We start from the raw sequence: 23,078 nt of genomic DNA, 5'->3' as shown, positions 1-23,078 counted from the left end.
CTCTAGCTTCACAGCGGCCTGTCAGCTGGTAGGCCGCTCAGCCAATCACAGGCCGGGACCGCCGCGGCCTGTGATTGGCTGAGCGGCCTATCAGCTGACAGGCCTCTGTGAAGCTAGAGAGCGGGCGGGACCCCGGGAGAAGCGGACGGCAGGAGCAGCCCTGGAACGTGGATGGGTAATGTATATCGTTAGTCGCCGCCCACGCACCGCTATTACACGCAGCGGTGCGCGGTCGGCACCCGACGAAAATAGGGTCTAACCTATATCAACGATCAGCCGATGATCGTTGTCATCGGCTGATCGTTGCATTTATTACACGGAGCGATAATCGGCCGAATCTGGCCAATTCGCCCGATTATCGTTCCGTGTCATAGTACCCTTAGTGTCATGGTCAATGTGCTGCTCACCACCTCTGTTCTTCAATACGTAGGTTAAAGTAACTGATGCCAGTGACACTATAATCTCTGGGATGAAAGTCGACCTCACCTGTAAACTGCAGTCTGCTACAATCAAGGAAGCACTGGTGACCGGACCGGATGGAATGGCTTCCTACACTATAGACAATACTTCTGACTGGCAGGGTCGAGTTTCTTTCGCAGTATGTACAAATTGTTCTCACTGTTGATTCTCATTTTCTCTTGCCCCCCCCCCCCCCCCCCCAACAAACACACACACACACACACACACCTATTTAAAGGCTTGTGTTTTACATTACACTATATGGTTAAATCTTTTAATTTTCTGTTTTTTTAAGATTTTCGGTACTTTTTTCGGTTTACCATCTATATTTCAAAACAATCCTGAAGGTTTGCAATCTGATCACTAAAGATCATATTACACGGCCCAACATTTTGCGTAAACGAGTGCCAATTTGCTAGATCGGCGCTCGCTTACAAAGTGTATTAGATGGCTCGATGATTGTGTAGCAATGTCTGCACAGGCATCGTTAGCGATGTCTGTGCAGCCCTTGCTGTATATAGTAAATAATAAAGTACATACTTTAAACCTCTCCATGCTCCCCGCTCACCTTTTAGCTTCTCCCCGTTCACGGCAGCCACCACTGGCACTGCTGAAGCTCTGAAGTGACAGGCCACTAAGCCAATCACTGGCCAAGACGGGACAGTGTTGCGGCCTATCACTGCACAGACGGCTTCAGACAAGACAGCACTGGCTGTGGTGAGTGGTGAGAAGCTAGAAGGACACCAGGGAGCATGGAGAGGTAGGTATAACATTTATTATAATTACTATTATTATTTACATAACATATTCCTCAGCCGTTGGCCGTGGCACATATCGATGCACGCCCAGCAGCCAATGAAATTTAAACATGTTCAATGAAAACAATCATTTCTTTAGCTGATTGTTTTTTTTATTACACAGAGCAATAATTTGCCCAACCAGGCCGATCTGGCAGATTACCGCTCTGTGTAATAGGGCTCTAAGCCCTAAGGGAATTCACTATAAAGGCCCTTCTCCACGGAACGATTATTGGCCGTATTCGGCCCATAATTGTCCCGTCGAATAGAAGGCAACGATCAGCTGACATTGTTCATGTCGGCTGATCGTTGCTGTCGTTTGTCTTTCAACCATGTTGAAAGACAAATGACAGTGATAGCAGCAATTTGCTGCCGTCGCCCTGCAGAATAGGAGCGGCAGCAGCAAACCGCCATTATCTTCTATGGGCTGCTCGGACGATCCAGCGATCACCCGGGCAGCCCCCCCCCCCCCCCGCAGCTCCCCGCGGACCCTCCCACACTCACCCATGTGTAATAGCGGCAGTGAGTGGGAAACAAGGAGCAAACGAGTAATGACAGCGCTCATTTGCTCCTCACAGTCGGCCGTGGAATAGGGCCTTAAGGGTACCAATCTAAAGGATTATCTAGTGATCCTTGTGACACTTTCCATCAATTCTATTTCTTTCTATACAGGCATCAGTAAACCAAACTGACCCCACCCGTCCTGATCAGCCTGACGACAGAGTCCCCACCCATTTGTCTGCATATCTCCATTTAGAAGCTGTTAGATCTCGAAGCAAGAGTTATATTGAGATCTATCCTCAGGATAATGTCAACTCATGTGAGGGGCAGCAAGAGGTCAAAGTGCAGTATATCATCAGACGAAGAGAACTAATCGAAGGAGTCAGTAAACTTCACCTACATTACCTGGTGCGTAACAAGGAGAAACTATAGAATGGCTATTATACCTGGTGTGAAACAAGGAAATAGTGTATTAAGGCTATTACATTAAAGGGGTTCTTCACCAAAAAAAAAAAAAAAAATTTCAAATCAACTGATTTAGCGCAAGTGCCAGAGATTTGCAATTTACTTCTATAGCAAAAAAGCCTTAAGTCTTCCAGTACTTATCAGCTGCTGGATGTCCTGCAGGAAGTGGTGTATTCTTTCTAGTCTGACACAGTGCTCTCTGCTGCCACCTCTGTCCATGTCAGGAACTGTCCAGAGCAGTAGCAAATCCCCATAGAAAACCTCTCCTGCTCTCGAGACTGGAAAGAATACACCACTTCCTGTAGGATATACAGCAGCTGATAAGTACAGGAAGACTTTTTTAATAGAAGTAGATTACAAATCTCTGGCACTTTTTGGAACCAGTTGATTTAAAAGGAAAAAAAAAGGTGAACTACTCCTTTAATAATGTTAAAGTAAAGACCACTTTTTCTTTATCAATACAAGCTATATCAAGGATGGAAAGCAATGCAAAGTACAGTGCTTTCTCCACCTACAATATCAGGTAATTTTCTGAGAATCCCTCTATCTAAAAGATACCTAGAGATCATGACCCTTTGGAGAAGTAGTATTTGGTGCCAAAGGGTTATTAAAAAATGTTATAAAGCAAAAACATTTAAAACACTAGAATATGGTCTTTTTCTATCTTGGGGACAAGAGCTACCTCTGGGTCTTGTATGGGGCAGTCCTGTACATGTTATTACAATAATAATAATAATAATAATAATAAGTAGTAGTAGTATTTTACATGAACATATATCATATTATTATATTACATGTACATTTATTATTACTGTTAATATTACATGCACATTAGAGTAAACATAGAAAACAGCAAAATACAGGTAGACAGCAGTATAGTGCATTGTGGTAAAGGGACAGAACAGTACAGGACATGTAGAAAAAGTAGAGGGCAGCACAGTGCATGTAGAACTAGTAGAGGGCAGCACATTGCATGTAGAACAAGTAGAGGGCAGCACATTGCATGTAGAACAAGTAGAGGGCAGCACAGTGCATGTAGAACTAGTAGAGGGCAGCACAGTGCATGTAGAACCAGTAGAGGTCAGTGCAGGACATGTAGAACAGGTAGAGAGGAGCACAGTGCACGTAGAACAAGAAGCGGGTACTACAGGACAAGTCCAACAAGTAGAGAGGAGCACAGTGCATGTAGAACCAGTAGAGGGCAGCACAGTGCATGTAGAACAAGTAGAGGGCAGCACAGTGCATGTAGAACAAGTAGAGAGCAGCACAGTGCATGTAGAACCAGTAGAGGTCAGCACAGTGCATGTATAACAAGTAGAGGGCAGCACAGTGCATGTAGAACCAGTAGAGGGCAGCACATTGCATGTAGAAAAAGTAGAGGGCAGCACAGTGCATGTAGAACAAGTAGAGGGCAGCACATTGCATGTAGAACAAGTAGAGGGCAGCACAGTGCATGTAGAACTAGTAGAGGGCAGCACAGTGCATGTAGAACTAGTAGAGGGCAGCACAGTGCATGTAGAACCAGTAGAGGTCAGTGCAGGGCATGTAGAACAGGTAGAGAGGAGCACAGTGCACGTAGAACAAGAAGCGGGTACTACAGGACAAGTCCAACAAGTAGAGAGGAGCACAGTGCATGTAGAACCAGTAGAGGGCAGCACAGTGCATGTAGAACAAGTAGAGGGCAGCACAGTGCATGTAGAACAAGTAGAGAGCAGCACAGTGCATGTAGAACAAGTAGAGAGCAGCACAGTGCATGTAGAACCAGTAGAGGTCAGCACAGTGCATGTATAACAAGTAGAGGGCAGCACAGTGCATGTAGAACCAGTAGAGGGCAGCACAGTGCATGTAGAACAAGTAGAGAGCAGCACAGTGCATGTAGAACAAGTAGAGAGCAGCACAGTGCATGTAGAACCAGTAGAGGGCAGCACAGTGCATGTAGAACAAGTAGAGGGCAGCACATTGCATGTAGAACAAGTAGAGGGCAGCACATTGCATGTAGAACTAGTAGAGGGCAGCACATTGCATGTAGAACAAGTAGAGGGCAGCACAGTGCATGTAGAACTAGTAGAGGGCAGCACAGTGCATGTAGAACTAGTAGAGGGCAGCACAGTGCATGTAGAACCAGTAGAGGTCAGTGCAGGACATGTAGAACAGGTAGAGAGGAGCACAGTGCACGTAGAACAAGAAGCGGGTACTACAGGACAAGTCCAACAAGTAGAGAGGAGCACAGTGCATGTAGAACCAGTAGAGGGCAGCACAGTGCATGTAGAACAAGTAGAGGGCAGCACAGTGCATGTAGAACAAGTAGAGAGCAGCACAGTGCATGTAGAACCAGTAGAGGTCAGCACAGTGCATGTATAACAAGTAGAGGGCAGCACAGTGCATGTAGAACCAGTAGAGGGCAGTACAGTACATGTAGAACAAGTAGACATCAAGTTAAAGGGGTTGTCCGGCGATAAAAAATTATTCACAGAATAACACACATTACAAAGTTATACAACTTTGTAATGTATGTTATGTCTGTGAATGGCCCCCTTCCCCGTGTTTCCCCCCACCCACGCTAGACCCGGAAGTGTGGTGCATTATACTCACCGCATCTCGTGTCGTCCACGGTCTCCGATCGTCAGCAGTGACGTCTTCTTCGGGAGGCCGGCGGATCTTCCCGAGTGCCGGCCACCCTCTGCAGCGTCATCCGAAGCTCAGCCGCGATTGGCTGAGCATAACTGTGCTCAGCCAATCGCGGCTGAGCAGCTGATGACGTGGCCGCGTCATCAGCTGCTCAGCCGCGATTGGCTGAGCACAGTTATGCTCAGCCAATCGCGGCTGAGCTTCGGATGAAGCTGCAGAGGGCTGCCGGCACTCAGGAAGATCCGCTGGCCTCCCGAAGAAGACGTCACTGCTGAGGATCGGAGACCGTGGTCGGCACGTGACAGGTAATGTATAGCGCACCACACTTCCGGGTACACGGGTGGGGGTGGTGGGACACGGGGAAGGGGGCCATTCACAGACATAACATACATTACAAAGTTGTATAACTTTGTAATGTGTGTTATTCTGTGAATAATTTTTTATCGCCGGACAACCCCTTTAATGTAGCATATGCCCCCCCCCCCCCATATTTTCATTTACTACTTGAACGCATAATAGAAGCTCATAGTGTATGTAGCTACTTTTTTTGCATTTACTATCATTTACAATAGTAACAGGTATGAATTATAGTGGAAGTCTATGCCAGCATGGAGTTGCAGTAGATTTCTATGACTGTCAAAAGAGCACAGTTGCAGAAGTGCCAGATTTATTAGGAGGCTGGAACTCCGGTCTTAGTAAACCCCCACTCTCCATAGTGAAAAAATCCAGAAACTCCAGAACCAATTATATTTTATCCACATGCTACAGAAATCCACACGGCAAAAAAATCCATGTTACATTTTACCGTGCATTCACAGTATGTGCCACAATGTTTATAATCTGCTGTTTGTGCTTCTACCCCTTTAGTTCAGAACCATCAGAACCATACATTGAGCCATTACATTGCGTTAAAAGGTTGAATTATATATGCTACTGTAGCTCAATTAAAATTTCTGTGGGAAATTATCAAGGGCTTTGCCCCTATTTTAGGTGAATAACTGGATTTTTCTCCCATTTTTGGTCTAAATTCTATTTAAGAACCAGTATTCGATGGGTGAACATATTTTAGATACATCTTTTTTTAATCTCCCTGTTTTCAGTATTTACCCAAAAATTAGCATAATCCGGAATTTACACCAAATTATTTATCATTTGCTACTTTTTAATAAGTTACACAAATAAAAATAAAAACAAAAAATTGTGCACACATATACGACATAGGCCTGCAACAGGCCTATGTCGTATATGTGTGCACAATTTTTATTTTATTTTTTTAATATTCTATTTACAAATTTATGAAGAGTTTGTTAAATTAGTCTTATTCGGTTCGGTAAAAAACAGATGAATACTCAGTAGAAAAATTGCAGGTTTTTGACTTAATATTAATTGTCCCCCTCTGTTCTTATTTTTAGGTAGTTTCTAGATTTTCTATAAAACACTCTGGACAGCTGGAAATACCAATAACAAGTACAGATAAAGGTTAGTAATGCCCTCACTACCATCTCTTTAGAATTTAGTGTTATCACAAATGTTGAGATCAGGAAAATTAGTCAGGAGAGGACCCTCACCCCTAGTACCATGTTAGCAGGATTCCCTTAGGAGCACTGCTGCCTCATCCGACCACTCCCTCCATTGAGGGGGCTATCAGCAGGTTAGATTTGTCTAACTTACCTAGAGTTCCCCTTTAAACTCAAATAATAAAGTCATTTTAATTTATTCTTCATTTGTGTTATTTTTAACTTCTGACCAGAGTTCATATTTTTTATTTTCTTCACTTCTTCTTCACTTCTCCAGATGAACGTGGTGATGCAGTACTAAACTTTCCTCTTACCACCGACATGGTTCCGTCTTTTAGAGTACTTGGCTACATTTTGCTTCCTAATGGAGATGCTACAGCCGATTCTGCTCAATTCAACATAAAGAAGTGTTTCCGGAATAAAGTGAGCCCAATCATACACCTTGTAAATAAAATAGAATAGGAAATAACATCTCAAAAGAATGTAGCTATGAAAACCAGTCAAATCATATAGGGTCATGGTATTGTGTATATTTCTCTCTGTTGTTAGGTATCAGTCGGATTCTCCCCTGATGAAGTTCTTCCAAGATCAGATGTGTCTCTAAAGGTCCAGGCTGCTCCTGGGTCTCTCTGTGGTCTCCGAGTAGTGGATAAGAGCGTGCTACTGATGAAACCAGAGAAGGAGTTGACTGCTGACACTGTAATTTAAGACTTTTTTTTGTATAGTCTGTTAGCAGATATAGGCACTTGTGATGTTACATTCACAGACCTGGAGCTGATCACTGTTCACATTATGTTCTCAATATTTCTTTTCCCAAGGTTTTTGACCTTTTTCCAATTCACCATCCCCATACATATAACGGAAAAGTCTTGGATGACATTAGATGTAAACCGAGAAGATATTACCAACGCAACTACAGATATTATGGTCATACCAACAGAGATGAAATTTATGTGTGCGAATATTTTGAGGTACATTTATTCATTTATTTATTTAATTATACATTTTTATTTAAAAAAAAAATCGATTATCAATATTTGATAATCAAATTTACAGTAATAACAAAGCAAAGCACTGAGGTAGAAGACACCTGGCTGATGAGCAGATTGCAGAAATAGCACTTTGCTTCATTATTACGGTAAAATCGCTCATCTCTAATTATTTCCATTCTGTTTTATTATAGCATACATAACAAAATAACTTATATTTCTGTACCTTACCCCAACCCGCAGCTCCCCATTATACTCATAGATTGAGGTGTATACACACTCTAGAAGTGGCCATACATATTGTTCAGCTGTCTCTCCCCACTCCTCAGAAACATACACACTTGGGTTAGTTGAATTTGCATGTTCATGTCAATGGGGAGAGGGGTGGAAAAACCATTGTGTAGTGTCCCACTATGTGTTTTCTTTTCTTCTTGTTACACCTTGGTAAAAGTGAATCTCTCTAATGTCACAGGTTAGGACAGGATGCTGCTGTTCCTTACTCCAACCACTAGATGTCGCACTTAACACTAGGTCTAGCTACACACACACACACACACCTCATTCTCTCTAGTAACAACGTCCTTTAGTTTGCTGTTAGTGCCAGTCAAGACATGTGTCTAGTTTGTTCCTTCAGCTAGCTTCCCAACTTTCATGGGCAGCTAGACAAGACCCCTAATGAAACATTACATGATGCAGCGGTTACATTTACATATGATTTACAGGATTAAATAATTAAAATAAATACAAAAGGAGTGAGGGACCTGCTCGCAAGAGCTGACAGACGCAGCCGATAAATTGACATTTACATTCACGTGGGATAATTTTTTTATTTCTCTTTTACAGGACTTGAGCCTAAAAATAATCACAGGTGCAAATATTATCAGTTCACAAAGAAAATATGGACCAAAAATACCCTTGATGAAATACTCATACATATCTGTTGCGGAGGGTACAGTATTAAATTGTTAACTGTTGCAAACATAGGAGATAGAGAGAGAGAGAGAGATAGATAATAGATAGATAGATATATAGATAGATAGATAGGAGATAGATAGATAGATAGATAGATAGATAGATAGATAGATAGATAGATAGATAGATAGATAGATAGATACCACTCCCATCATTTACAAATCAAATAAGGATATTCTTCTTTTTATATGGTATATTCCCATAACAGGACAGGTCAAATATATAGGAGTGAGCTCACACATCACACAGGTAAAATCTTCATAGTTTTTTCCAAATTCCAAACACTGTACAGTTTTACCTTTAAAACCATCTCTCTAGTGATGAGCGAATACTGTTCGATCAAATAGATATTCGATTGAATAGTAAGGTATTCGATCTATCGAATATTATCGAATAGTTCGCCGAATATTCAATAAATATTCCATAAGCGTTCAAATCCCCCAGCTTCTGGTTTTTACCTCCAAGTGGTCGAATAGATGTTTTTCAATAATCAAATACTTGTTCCCATAGACTTTAATGGGATTGAATATTCGAAAGATATTCGTACGAATATCGAACATTCAAATATTTCACTATTCGCTCATAACTACATCTCTCACTAATTTCAATATCATACATTACCTAAGGCTCCCATTGGGAGCTTTAATAAAAACAGCTTTGGGAAAACTACATCAAAAACATCAAATTCGGGATGGTCGCCCCTATTCGCCTAAGATGGGCTCCATTATTAGTCTGTGGATTTAGTAGATTTACAAATCAATTTACAGATTCACAGAAGCTTTCACTTTCCTCTATTTGAGGTCTGCTCCACACATTCACTCCATGGGTTTACCTGTTCCAGGATTTATGGTCACTATGATAAGCCACATACCTTTATAATTATGATAACTTCCTCAAACTTCTTTTCATACAAGGTCATAATATGTTTGTTAGTTGACCCTTTTTGGGGGGAATTCCTTAGATCTCAAAGAGGATAAAGAAGACATGGATGGGCCTTATGCTATCACCAAAGGACCAAGGGAGCGTCATACAGCAGTAGAAGACATTAAGTCAGTGACAAGACATTATTTCCCTGAAACTTGGATATGGAAGTTGGAAGCTGTTGGGTAAGACTTTCTTTTGTTCTTGAAGTGGCCAATGCAAGGTAGGCAAGAATTGTGTAACTCTCTTTTCACGCTAAGGCCAGGTTCACACTGCGTTTTCAGCATCCGTTTAACGCATCCGTTTTTTTGCAAAAAACGCATGAAAAACGGATTGCAAAAAACGGATTCATTTGTGTGCATCCGTTTTTCCATTGACTTCCATTATAAAAAATAAACGGATCCGTTTTTTTTGACAGACCAAAACGGACCAAAAAACGTTGCTGACCCTATTTTTCTGGACGTTAAAAAAAACGGATCCGTTAAACGGATGCTGAAAATGCAGTGTGAACCTAGTCTAACCAGATTTTTGGTAAATTTTTTGAAGACCATTACTGTGGGGGGGGGATGTTGCCATTGTTATCGAGTCCAGTGATCACTGGCCAGCAGCATTTGCTAATATATAAATTGATAAATAGGTTTCAGAGAGCTCTAGAGTTAGTAGTGCAGTAGTATACCATAAGCCTATACCTGCATACCCAAAGTCTATACTGTAAATATACCTGCTCTAATCACTATCTGAATAATTTCCTTTTATTTCTTTCTAATCTGCTTGGATTAGGGACTCCGGGATTGCCGCTCTCCATGTTGTAGCTCCTGACACCATCACAGATTGGCACGGTGGGGCTTTTTGTATGGGCCCTGCTGGTTTTGGGCTGGCTCCATATACATCTTTTCGAGTTTTCCAGCCTTTTTTTGTGGACATCACTTTGCCATATTCTGTTGTCAGAGGAGAAACTTTTACTCTTAAAGCCACGGTTTTTAACTACTTAAAACAGTGTATAAAGGTAAACACCGCATCGGGAGTTGTAGAATAATTACTAGAACAGTGGAGCTTATGTATTTTAAATGCTAAATGAAAGAACTTTGATGCCTTTGAGTCCATGGACAAAAGGGTAGGAGTGACAGATACTGTATACGTCGAGGGATAATACACACAGTGATGTCACAGTACAGGGATAATACACACAGTGATGTCAGAGTACAGGGATAATACACACAGTGATGTCACAGTACAGGGATAATACACACAGTGATGTCACAGTACAGGGATAATACACACAGTGATGTCACAGTGCAGGTATAATACACACAGTGATGTCACAGTACAGGGGGATAATACACACAGTGATGTCAGAGTACAGGGATAATACACACAGTGATGTCACAGTACAGGGATAATACACACAGTGATGTCACAGTACAGGGATAATACACACAGGGATGTCAGAGTACAGGGATAATACACACAGTGATGTCACAGTGCAGGTATAATACACACAGTGATGTCACAGTACAGGGGGATAATACACACAGTGATGTCAGAGTACAGGGATAATACACACAGTGATGTCACAGTACAGGGATAATACACACAGTGATGTCACAGTACAGGGATAATACACACAGGGATGTCAGAGTACAGGGATAATACACACAGTGATGTCAGAGTAAAGGGATAATACACACAGTGATGTGACAGTACAGGGATAATACACACAGTGATGTCAGAGTACAGGGATAATACACACAGGGATGTCACAGTACATGGATAATACACACAGTGATGTCACAGTACAGGGATAATACACAGTGATGTCACAGTACAGGTATAATACACACAGTGATGTCACAGTACAGGTATAATACACACAGTGATGTCACAGTACAGGGATAATACACACAGTGATGTCACAGTACAGGTATAATACACACAGTGATGTCACAGTACAGGGATAATACATACAGTGATGTCACAGTACAGGTATAATACACACAGTGATGTCACAGTACAGGTATGATACACACAGTGATGTCACAGTACAGGTATGATACACACAGTGATGTCACAGTACAGGGATAATACACACAGTGATGTCACAGTACAGGGATAATGCACACAGTGATGTCACAGTACAGGGATAATACACACAGTTATGTCACAGTACATGGATAATACACACAGTGATGTCACAGTACAGGGATAATACATACAGTGATGTCACAGTACAGGGAATTACACACAGTGATGTCACAGTACAGGCATAATACACACAGTGATGTCACAGTACAGGCATAATACACACAGTTATGTCACAGCACAGGTATAATACACACAGTGATGTCACAGTACAGGTATAATACACAGTGATGTCACAGTACATGGATAATACACACAATGATGTCACAGTACAGGGATAATACACACAGTGATGTCACAATACAGGGATAATACACACAATGATGTCACAGTACAGGGATAATACACACAATGATGTCACAGTACAGGGATAATACACACAATGATGTCACAGTAAAGGGATAATACACACAGTGATGTCACAATATATGGATTATTTATAATTACAGATGTTTCACGAATGGCTTTGAACATTGGAATGTATGACTTTTTAAATTCTCATGGTCTAAATAGCATCTTAAGAAACCATTTATAGTACAGTATAATACAATTCACAGTCATGTTATATTTTCTTATTGACAGGTTAGGACTTTACTTCATCCTTCCTTAGAGCTGGAACAGAGGCCTTGTCCTGACTGTCAGTATAGCAGCTGCCTCTGTGCAGATGAGAGCAAAACCTTTTACTGGAACCTGAAAGCATCCAAGCTGGGTAAGGCCCTACAGTGCAGATGACATGTCCAGCTTTCTATTAAAGGGGTTATCCAGAGCTACAAAAACATGGCCACTTTCTCCCAGAAACAGCACAGGTCTGGGACTCTTGTCTCCAGCTCAGGTGTGGTTTGCAATTAAGCTCTATTCATTTTAATGGAACAGAGTTACAAAACCTGCACCAAAACTGGAGACAAGAGTGATGCTGTCTCCGGAAGAAAGTGGCCATGTTTTTGTAGCACTGGATAACCCCTTTAAATCATTGAGGCTTATAAACATATGACTGATCCCTAATCTTCTAGTAAAACTGTCTCTTAGCTTGCTTGTTTGTTCTTTGGCCTTTTTTTCTAAGTTCTTGTTTTTCTGATTTGGCCCTGTTTGTGACTGACAGACATTGACCTGGATTTACGACCTTGTTTGGATCAGTTCAGGGCTCACTGTACCCCAACAGACATGACACAGGCAGCTTCAATGTAGTGTGAGTCTTCCAGATTCCAGAAAATCAATCACTACAAAAAGCTAAGTCCAACCCTCTCTCCTCGGAGGGCTGAAACATACTAGTCACTCCTGGCTTGACCAGATAAAAGGGGGTAAAAAAGAAGGTAAGAGGTCTATGCAGGAGAGCAGGTAAACAGATTAATTGCCCACCTTTTTCCCTTTGCGCTTTGTATGTATCACCCCGAGGTTTGGGGTACAGGTGATCCTGGGTATTATGTCCACAACCAGTGGAATGTCCTGCAACGTGGTGGGGCTGCCAGAGCCAGGTCCCCTGTTAGAGGACAAGTCCAGTGTAGTCTGAGGTACAAACATGTGCACAAACCCTTGTTTCTTGAAAGTAGCACTTGTACACACTATGCAGTGCTAGACACTCACAGAGAGGACAAAGTCTGCAGGACAGTATCCTGAAGAAAGAGGAACTGAACCAGATAGAGAAAAGTTGCTAGAAGCCTACATACTCTATCTCGAAGCGCGGGAGTAACCAGAAAATTCTGGTGGGCAAAAACTGGTGGGCAATAGGTGGTGCAAAGACCAAGGAGTCAAAACACGGGCACAAGTATTCTCTCTATTCTCAAGTATTCTGCTTATTCTAATTCTTTTTTTTTTTTATATATATTTTTATTATTTTTTTATTATTTTCAATTCCCCCCCCCCCCAGAAACAAGAACATACAGAAGCATCAACCTGTTGTAACCCATGGCTACACATGCCAGGGAACAAATAATAGCTGAACAAATCAAAACAGAATATAGGTGTCACTGAACCCGTTACATCTATAGAAACCACCCAATCCCCCCCCCCCCCCCAGTCTCGCAGAGCACACCCCTTTACCAGTGAATGAGCTTCTAACCCACATTATCTCGGGACCTTGGTGGCAATTTCAGGTTACCTAGGGATCCCGCCAGGTCTCCTTTTAAATACCATTCCGTATACCTAAAAGGTTTCACTACCGCCTCCCTCTCCATAGGAGTGAGGAAGACACTAATGAAAGTCCGCCATTTGCCCATAAACGACTTCACTCTCTTGTAATTCTGATACTCCGTCTCAATTTGATCCATTTTCAGAAAGAACTTTATTTGTCCTAACACCTCAGACACAGTTGGGAGTTCGGGTTTCAGCCATTTAGCTAAAAGGCACCGTTTTGTTACTAAAAGAAATATATGTGTGAGATAGGTCATAGGTTTATCTTCTGGAGATATGTGTAGTACTATCTCCTTGGGATCCAGAGATAGACTGTGCTTATTCTACTTCTAAAGTTCCGGCAGAGCACAGTACTACTTTGGGTTGGGACTCTCTTGACATCCTCCTTTCTACTTTTCTGAACTTACTCTACTTCTCAACAGGCAACCAAGCCAGCACGGCTATTCTACTTTTTAAGCTCTCAGCACAAGTCTTGTCCGTCAAGTCCAAAGTGTGTTATTAAGGCAAAAGTCTATTGTGTATCACTGTATCAAGTATTCCTGCAGTAAAGAAGAGTTTATTTATTGTAACGGGACTCTGTGATTCTTAGCTAAGCACCTACACAGCCATTGAACCATCCTTGGGTCATCTAGCCTTTCTGTGGGTGGTGGTACCAATAGTCCAGGTGGGTCACAACTCCACTCCGGACCACCATGATAAACACCCAAGGGACCCCCAAAAAGCCCGGCATGTTACTGACCACAGGGAAAAGGTATAACCAGCTTCACTAAAATATAAAAACAGATGTGCCCAACCGGCACTGGCGTCACAACAGCATAACACCTGGCTGAGCTATATCTCGACCCCCCACTACCCTAGTGGAGTCACACAGCACCATCTAGCAAGTGAATGGTTGTGCCTTGCAGCAGGGCTACACCACACAATCCCACAATACAGCAGAGATTTGCCTCTTGGGGACACTGATCCAGTAACAGCTACCCTGCTACTACCAAGTTATCCTATATTCTGTTCCAGTTGCATTTGCTACTGGACAGATCTGGGCCACATACATGGTGAATCATGGCATTGTGTGGAGTTAGGCACCCATGACTGCCTACAGACCATGCTGAGAAGAAAATTCTGCTCAAGTTTCTAATCCAGACATGAAAACTAACAAAAGCCAGGAAATGTATTAGGTCTTTAGAACTTTTTTACATCCTTCCTCTGAAGGGGGCATTCACACGTTCAGCAATTACAGTCCATGCACGGATGATGTGCTACGTATTGGAATCTGGAACTCACTGCATCAAGCTCTGAAACAGTTTAAATCTTTGCGTGACTGTACTGACACCGACGTGCGACTGTGTCAGTACAGTAGCGCGAAGATTTAGGCTAGGTTCACACTACGTAAGCTTCCGGCCGTAGTGCGTTCCGTGAATATGCGGCCGGAAACTTTCCAAGTAAAAGACCGCTGTCAGATCGCTTCGTAGGGCGCTCGGGAAGCGTAAGTAGACTACGGGCGTACGTTCGCAATGCGTACTAATCCGTACGCATATCGAATATTCGCATGCCCGTAGTTTCAGCCGCACATGTACGGCAGTGTGAACATAGCCTTAAACTATTTCAGAACTTACAGCATCATGATGAGTGATGACGCCAAGAGCTCTAAACTCCTTTCCATAGCCCAATGTCCATATGTAGGGACCATGCACACATTGCGTAACTGCCTCCTAACTCTTTGTTTACTAAGTATCTGGGTTAGCACTTATTTTACGTAAATAAAGACTTTTGATATACTGTACACTGCAGAGCTAATCTGGATCTATTCTATTAGTATCATTTTTGTATGCCATATTGTCTGGCATTAATAGAAGATGCCTTTCTGGACCTTAGGGTCCTTTAAAGGGGTTATCCAGCGCTACAAAAACATGGCCACTTTCTTCCATAGACAGCCCCACTCTTGTCTCCAGCTTGGGCGGGGTTTTGCTGCTCAGTTCCATTGAAGTGAATGGAGCTTAATTGCAAACCGCACCTGAACTGGAGACAAGAGTCATGTTGTCTCTGAAAGAAAGTGGTCATGTTTTTGTAGCACTGGATAATCCATTTAAGGCATTGTATTTATGGTTGGAAACATCCTCTTTTCTTACTAATGTTCTGTATATTGCTATATCCAGGGCAGGTAAATGTTACTGTAACAACAGAAGCTCTGGATACACAAGATCTATGCCACAATGAGGTGCCTATTGTCCCCAAACAAGGAAGTATCGATACAGTGATCAAGCCTTTGCTTGTCCAGGTTAGTTTGTCGGTTTCAATTATTTCATACTAAGGCCATGTTCACACAACGTAAGTAAAGCATTAATCACGGCCGTTGCTGCCGATTTGCTATTCATTGAATAGCGGCCGTAAAGAACCTGTCAGTTCACACAATGGAGCGTGCGGCGTACAGCAGTGAATTCGGAAGTGGGCGCACACACAGATGCGTCTGCATCCGAATTCAGCAGAAATGAAGATCATCAGTAAGATCTTCAGTAACACCAGCCGTTCTGTGATCCGGCCGGGTCACAGAACGGCCGTTCTTATACTGAGTGTGAGCATGGCCTAACATCCCTCGTGTAGATGATGATGTTATGTGCACAGAACCTATTTGCATGCATCCATATGGTACCTCATATTGTACTATATACTCGCCTAGAACCAGTGCCTCCATAGTCATGTGAAGGAGCATGCCACATTTTTTTCTATGGACTCTTTATGAAATGGTCACATGGATGTATGGCTCTGTACCACATGGATCTGTCATATATGTGCATAAACCCTAATAACGACATACTGTATGTTACATGCAAGGATTAATTCAATGCACCTTCTTCTAATTATCTGTATATCTCTATATTTCTGTTGTGCTCAGCCAGGGGGGTTGTTGGAGGAGAAGTCATACAGCGCTTTACTGTGCAGCCAAGGGAAAGGTAAGAAAAGAAATGCAATTCAATCAAGGAAAAGGGGGAAATTCATTTTTTGTACACAACCCCACAAAGTCAGTATGGCAGCACATGGAGGCCATATCACCCCATACTATGGAGCTGTGCAGCCTCTGTGGTCTATCATACAATGCTCCACCAGGTGCAAAACTATTATCCAACTAGAAAACACCTCTAGATGCCTCCATATAGAAAACAAGTAGAGGTACAATAAGGCCTCATACACTATGAAGGTTCACAGATAACAGTTGCGCCACCTTCATTGTACACAAGAGGATTTATACCCTAACCTTGCTTCGGCCCAGATAGACCTCTTGGGCTTGTCCCACTGAAATGAGTAAATCTGCTTACTTTTCACCAATGTTATTTGTTATTATTATTATTCATTTTCTTTTTGTGTTTGAACCCAGCCCAAGAAAGCATTGGTGTCTTTTTTAACAGTATACTTATATTTTATGTAAAAAAAAAATAATAATAATAAGTTATATCATAAGGTAATTTAAAGAATAAATAAAAAAAAAAAATTCTGCCTGAATACTCTTAAGTAGTCATCTGGGTGAATAGAATGAAGTCTGTGCACGTATTCAGCGGAGAGAGTCATTTATTATATGATTCATACTTTAATTTGTTTAAGGCTATGTTCACACTACGTATATTTGAGGCTGTATATTTGAGGCTGTATAGCAACCAAAACCAGGAGTGGATTGAAAACACAGAAAGGCTCTGTTCACATAATGCTGTAATTGAGTGGATGGACGCCATTTAATGGCAAATATTTGCTGTTATTTTAAAACAACGGCTGTTATATTGAAATAATGGCAGTTATTTACCATTATATGGCGGCCATCCACTCAATTTCACCATTGTGTGAACAGATCCTTTCTGTGTTTTCAACCCACTCCTGGTTTTGGTTGCTATACAGCCTCAAATATACGTAGTGTGAACATAGCCTAAAGGTGTATTCCAAGAAAATCAACTTTTCCCCTATGCACCACCCACCAACCTCTGTATCAGTCACCGGATTCTGTGTTAAGAATAGAGCCACAGGTTCAGCATGTGACCCGGGGCTCTATTCATTCCTATGGAGCTGACGGAAAGAGCCGAGTACAGCACTCTACCGGCATGCTTGGCTCTTTCCGTCGCTCCATAGGAATGAATAGAGCCACGGGTCACGCAACGTATTTGTGGCTCTATTCATAATACAAAAGCCAGGCCCGATACGGAGTGTGTACCTTATGTCCTTATGTATACCTTCACCAGATTTCCTCTTCACATGTGACAGCTCTTTTCCTCTGTCGGGTGACAGGATCAGGCTCTGTTAATCCCTATATATCTCTTCTTGTTCTAGATGATTCTAAAGTAGAAGAGATCTCCCTGGAGATTCCCAACAACATTCTGAAAGATTCTGAAAGAGCCCATATTGTAGTGATTGGTAAGTTTGAATTATTATACTGTTATACTTTTTTTTTCTGTGAATTTGTTTATTATTGTGTACCATAGATGGGGGGGGGGGGGGAGTAACCTTTGTCGGACCTCCCCTTAGCATTTGGGTTGCAAAAACATGTGCAGGACTCACCCAATGGAGCTCCAGTTTGATCCTTGTTGTGGCCTCATCCCTTACTTCAGCTATGATTTCCAGCCCTTGAAAGCCCCCTAACCAAAAATTCAATTTTAACAGGCGATCTGATGGGCACGGCAATGCAGAATTTGGACCGTCTCCTTGCCATGCCATATGGATGTGGAGAACAGAACATGGTCTTATTTGCCCCCAACATTTTTATCCTTCAGTATTTGGAGAAGACACATCAACTAAACAGTGAGATTAAAAACAAAGCCACTAACTTTCTGGAGAGCGGTGAGTACTGTTCCTGGGTTCGTAGCTTCATACTCTGTATACATAAAGGCGTCTATCCTCAGTCCTTACACAAACTCACAGAATGCCAGGTTTAAACCAACTTTACTTGTTCAATAAACCATGTACAACATTCCAAACCCCAGAAAGGCAGATTTACTTTTTATGACCCTCCAAGAATATGGATTGCATACCTCCATTTTGGAAGCTAAGTCTTGCCATTTTGGATTCAGACGTACCAATCCTGACAGATAAATGCATTTTAAAAACTACTTAATTGTCAAGGGTGACAGACCACATCTCTTAAAGCCATATAAGCCAGTCCAATCTACTCAATAAAGTGCCAATCTTGCTGATCAGCACCTAGTTACTTGGCCTATTGCACGGCTTGGTAATTGTGCAGGTCTCTTGTAAGGCTCTTTTCTTTAATCCCTTGAAGACCCAGCCCAAAATGACCCAAATGTTTTTTCCTCCTCCCCTTCTAAGAACTCTAGCACTTTCATTTGTCTATCTACAGAGCCATGTAAAAGCTTGTTTTTTTCAGGAATAGCTGTACTTTGTAATGAGGGGTCCAGACTAAAAAATTTACCTAGGAGCCATTGGCTCCTAACCTGAAAAATGTAGGCGCCAAATAGAATATTTGGTCGCCAACATTTTAAAACATGTAAAATTAATGTTATGTTAAATGGGACTTACTGTGTGCAGAGGCCACGGCAGCATCCTCCTCCTTTAGATTCTCTCTTTTCTTAGTTTGAAAACGTTCAACATGGAAACTTGCAACTTGCAGTGTATACATACACACACACTGAGGGAAGTGGTACTGTGCAGTGTATATACATACAGACACTGAGGGAAGTGGTACTGTGCAGTCTATATACATACAGACACTGAGGGAAGTGGTACTGTGCAGTGTATACATACAGACACTGAGGGAAGTGGTACTGTGCAGTCTATACATATACACTGAGGGAAGTGGTACTGTGCAGTCTATACATATACACTGAGGGAAGTGGTACTGTGCAGTCTATATATACAGACACTGAGGGAAGTGGTACTGTGCAGTCTATACATACTGAGCTAGACTTATGACTTCAGCCATAGTGACCCCCCCACAAGATGTGTATATAGATAGATATATCTCTCACCTAGTGACTAATGCAAGTGACCCCCTACAATACAGACACCTGAGGGGCCCTGATAATAATAATTATGCATATATCTATCTCCCAGTGTCTGCAGCCAGTTTGCCCTACACTTATATCTATATCACCTAGTGCAGCCATAGTTACCCCCGGCTCTCTACCCTGACGTGCTGACACTTGATGCTGCAGGGAGGCCATGTAGTCTCCCCGCAGCTCTGCGCCCTTACCGAGCTCTCCAGTAGTGAGGTCTGAGTCGGGTCCTCCGGGTCCCCCGCTATACGTGTGCTTAATGTCCCGCTTAGCGCTTGGTGCAGCCTTCACGCTAATTGGTTCTTCTTTAATTGCGTCATGAGTTTGGGTAGAAACGCGATTGGCTAAAGAATATAGGCGGAGCCAAGTTTGTTTGAGAGGTTAGCGAAGCGGGCGGGAAGGCAGCAGCGCAGCTCATTGTCCTTAAAGAGACAGCGCGCCGCTGCCGGGGCCAGTCGCAAATGGCGCCCAGATTAATAAATCTGGGCGCCATTTGCAATATGTCAGTCGCATTGGCGACCATTTTGGTCGCCATCTGGAGCCCTGTAATGGCATCATTTACCATATAATGTATGATGGAACCCCTCAAAATATTGTTTATGGAAATAGAAATTGGTGAAATTGGAAAAAACAATGCAATATGGTAACTTTTGGGGGGCTCCTTTGTCTACGTAATGCACTATACGGTAAAAGTGACATGATACTATTACTCTATAGGTCAGTTCGAACACAACCACATGCAGATTTGTACAGATGTTTTTGTTTGTTTGTTTTTATGAGGACCTTATTTTTTGGAATTAGGTATTAATAAAATGGTCCTATTGTGACTCATTTTTAGCACCATGATCTTTAGTTTTTGTTAATACCATATTTGTGTAGATCGGACGTTTGGATCACTTTTTATTATTATTTTTATATAATGTAACAAAATATCAGCAATTCTGGTGCTTTTTTCCCTCTTTTCGTTTATGCCGTTCGCCTTGCGGGATGACAATTGTTATATTTTAATAGATCGGACAATTATGCACGCCAGGGTATACAATGGGGGAGATTTATGGGGGTGTAAAATTTAGACTGGTGCAAACTTGCCACAGCAACCAATCACAGCTCAGTTTCCAGCTCTGGTGAAAGGAAAGCTGAGCTGTGATTGGTTGCTGTGGCCAGTTTGCAGCAGTCTAAATTTTACACCCTTTGATAAATCTCCCCCAATATGTTCATTTATTTATTTTTATATGCTTTATATAATGGGATAGGAGGGTGATTTTGACTTTTATTGGGGAGGGGCTTTAGGGTATTTTGAAAAACATTTTTACTTTCTTTTTTTACACATTTTAAGTCCTCTTGGGGGACTTTTACATGCAATCATTAGATTACATTTAATAGCATTGATTAGTGTTATAGGTGGCCAGGGTGTACCCGTACATCCTAGGTTGTCTAGGGGTTAATCATTAGTTGGGCGGACATCCTCTATTCACGGGAAGATGTGCACCCAACGGCCAATGATTTTTGAGCAAGACAGAACGACCCAATCAGCTAACGAATGATTGGCTCATTGCTGGCCCTGTTACACAGTAACAATAATGAACAGTGTAAAAGGGCCTTTAGGTTTAGTCAAAAGATAAGCTGGCCATACATTTCAGAAAGCTATTAGATGAACCCTCATTCAGCCAAAAGCTATCTCTCCTGATCCCCCCAATACACATGCATGCAAAGCTTTGCTGAGCATACAGATGTTCTTAAAGGTGAAATCCAGAGGATTTTAAAATCCAGCAGCCAGCAGGGGAGAAATTGATCACAAGTACTAACTTATTTCTCCCTATGCCTGCAGGGAGCGGTGGTTCCGGGACCCCTTCCGGAAAGGCATTGTCCCCCAAGTTGTGATAATGTCACGACTCGGGGGGGGGGGGGGGTTATAAAGGCCTGTCACAGCCGATAGGCTGGCCGCTTAGCCAATTTTTGACTGGAGTGGCGTCTCGCCCCAATCACTGACAGACTGAGCGTCCAGTCCATCAGCCAAGTCGTGACGTGTCAGCTCCGGAGATCCCAAAGTCCGGCAGGGGTCCCGCAGCCAGTCCTGTATCCATGTATAGTTTACTTGTTTTGTGTATGTCTGCATAGGATATCAGCGAGAACTGACTTATAAACGTGATGATGGGTCATACAGCGCTTTTGGGAAAAAGGACTCAAGTGGAAACACCTGGTAAGTTATTGAGTCTTCGTCTTTGTGTTGCCCAAAACAAGACAACTGATCGAGAAGTGATGTTGTGATTAAGGATTTCCTATTGTTATCTATGGGTTGGGTTAAGGGAGTATTCTACTGCTGATATATATGTTGCAGGGAAATAATAGAATCCAGGGATTTGATCAAATCCCGGGAAGTGATGAAATGGCCACGCTGTTACATAATTTCCTTGAAGAAAGTCAGGGATGTGCTTACCCTATTGGGCCAATCATCTGTAGTGTTACTCGTGTCGGACGGGGAAGTGGCTGTCGGGGACAGTAAAGCATGTTGGGTTGTTTGTGGAACAGAATCTGACGGAGCCCATTCATGTGACGTTTGTAAAAATATATCTGGCAATACCGTAGGAGAAGGATACAGGTTGAAAATTCTGTGCAATTTATGCCGAAAGGCAGAGAGCATTAAAGACCGAAGGGAAAATGCTGCGAAACACATGAAAAGATCGGCTGAAAAAAATGAAAGACGTTTCTTTGAAGAAATTTAAAGACATGTCGGTGGACTCCACAGTTTTGGTGTATGAATCTAAGGTTGATAGAGGCCCATTAGATGGGAGTACCATTGTGGGGATCATATTAGATGTAAAAATAATTATTTATATCAAATTGGTACCTTGGTTGGAATTATAAAAGATTGGCTACCTAGAAACGCTCTTCAAGTAGCTACTACAACATTTACCAAAACAGTTCCCTAGACTGACCCACAGTTAGGCTATGTTCACACTAAGTAAAACTACGGCCGTTGTTGCCATCGGCAACAATGGCCGTACTTTATGCGCCTGTGAACACTGCCTGTACTCCCATGCGGACCCGCAAATAACTGACATGTCAGTTTTCTGCGGCCGCAATTCAGTGAATTGCGGCCGTAGAAACCCATGTCAGTTCACACAATGAAGCAAGCGGCTACGGCCGCTTGCTTCATTGTGTGCAGTGTCAAGTTCTGTCAAGTCCGCCCGCATCAGAACACTACAGCCAGAAAGATCATCCGGCCGAAACTACAGTACCGGCCGGGATCATCCGAGCAGAGACCGGATGTTCTGTGACCCGGAACCCAGAGTGTGAACATAGCTTAAAGGACAAGTGCCATGAAAATCTTTTATTCAGTAATAAAAGCACATTGCAAAGTTGTATAACTCTGCAATGTACTTCTATTACCGATTTGCAAGCATTACAGTGTTTTCAGTAACACTCACCCACACCAGGAAGTATCAAGTCTGTAGAATTGCGTATGCCGCGTCGTCACCGTGTAGCCCGGGATCCGCCATTTAGGTGAGAGCACGTCACTGTGCCGATTCCAACCCCTGGGCTGTGCTCCATCTCCTCTGACCGGCCCCCCTGCCCACG

The 23,078-nt window shown here is 42.5% G+C and overlaps 1 protein-coding gene across 1 annotated transcript in view; it reads left to right on the top strand.

Annotated features, from left to right (window-relative positions):
* LOC138799209 (alpha-2-macroglobulin-like) overlaps positions 1-23,078 on the top strand; it is a 49,178-nt gene that overhangs the window by 13,517 nt on the left and 12,583 nt on the right. The window contains exons 11-25 of the mRNA XM_069980095.1: positions 431-598; positions 1,929-2,165; positions 6,263-6,329; positions 6,645-6,790; positions 6,917-7,066; positions 7,186-7,338; positions 8,200-8,305; positions 9,290-9,434; positions 10,030-10,255; positions 11,971-12,097; positions 15,669-15,790; positions 16,406-16,463; positions 17,824-17,907; positions 18,154-18,330; positions 21,618-21,699. Coding sequence (XP_069836196.1) covers positions 431-598; positions 1,929-2,165; positions 6,263-6,329; positions 6,645-6,790; positions 6,917-7,066; positions 7,186-7,338; positions 8,200-8,305; positions 9,290-9,434; positions 10,030-10,255; positions 11,971-12,097; positions 15,669-15,790; positions 16,406-16,463; positions 17,824-17,907; positions 18,154-18,330; positions 21,618-21,699 — 2,048 coding nt within the window. The remainder of the gene's footprint in view (positions 1-430; positions 599-1,928; positions 2,166-6,262; positions 6,330-6,644; positions 6,791-6,916; positions 7,067-7,185; positions 7,339-8,199; positions 8,306-9,289; positions 9,435-10,029; positions 10,256-11,970; positions 12,098-15,668; positions 15,791-16,405; positions 16,464-17,823; positions 17,908-18,153; positions 18,331-21,617; positions 21,700-23,078) is intronic.

Source organism: Dendropsophus ebraccatus, chromosome 8 (assembly GCF_027789765.1).
Source record: "Dendropsophus ebraccatus isolate aDenEbr1 chromosome 8, aDenEbr1.pat, whole genome shotgun sequence".
Taxonomy (NCBI): Eukaryota; Metazoa; Chordata; class Amphibia; order Anura; family Hylidae; genus Dendropsophus; species Dendropsophus ebraccatus.
Note: the sequence above shows the minus strand (reverse complement) of the source record. Positions and strands in the feature narration are given on the sequence as shown.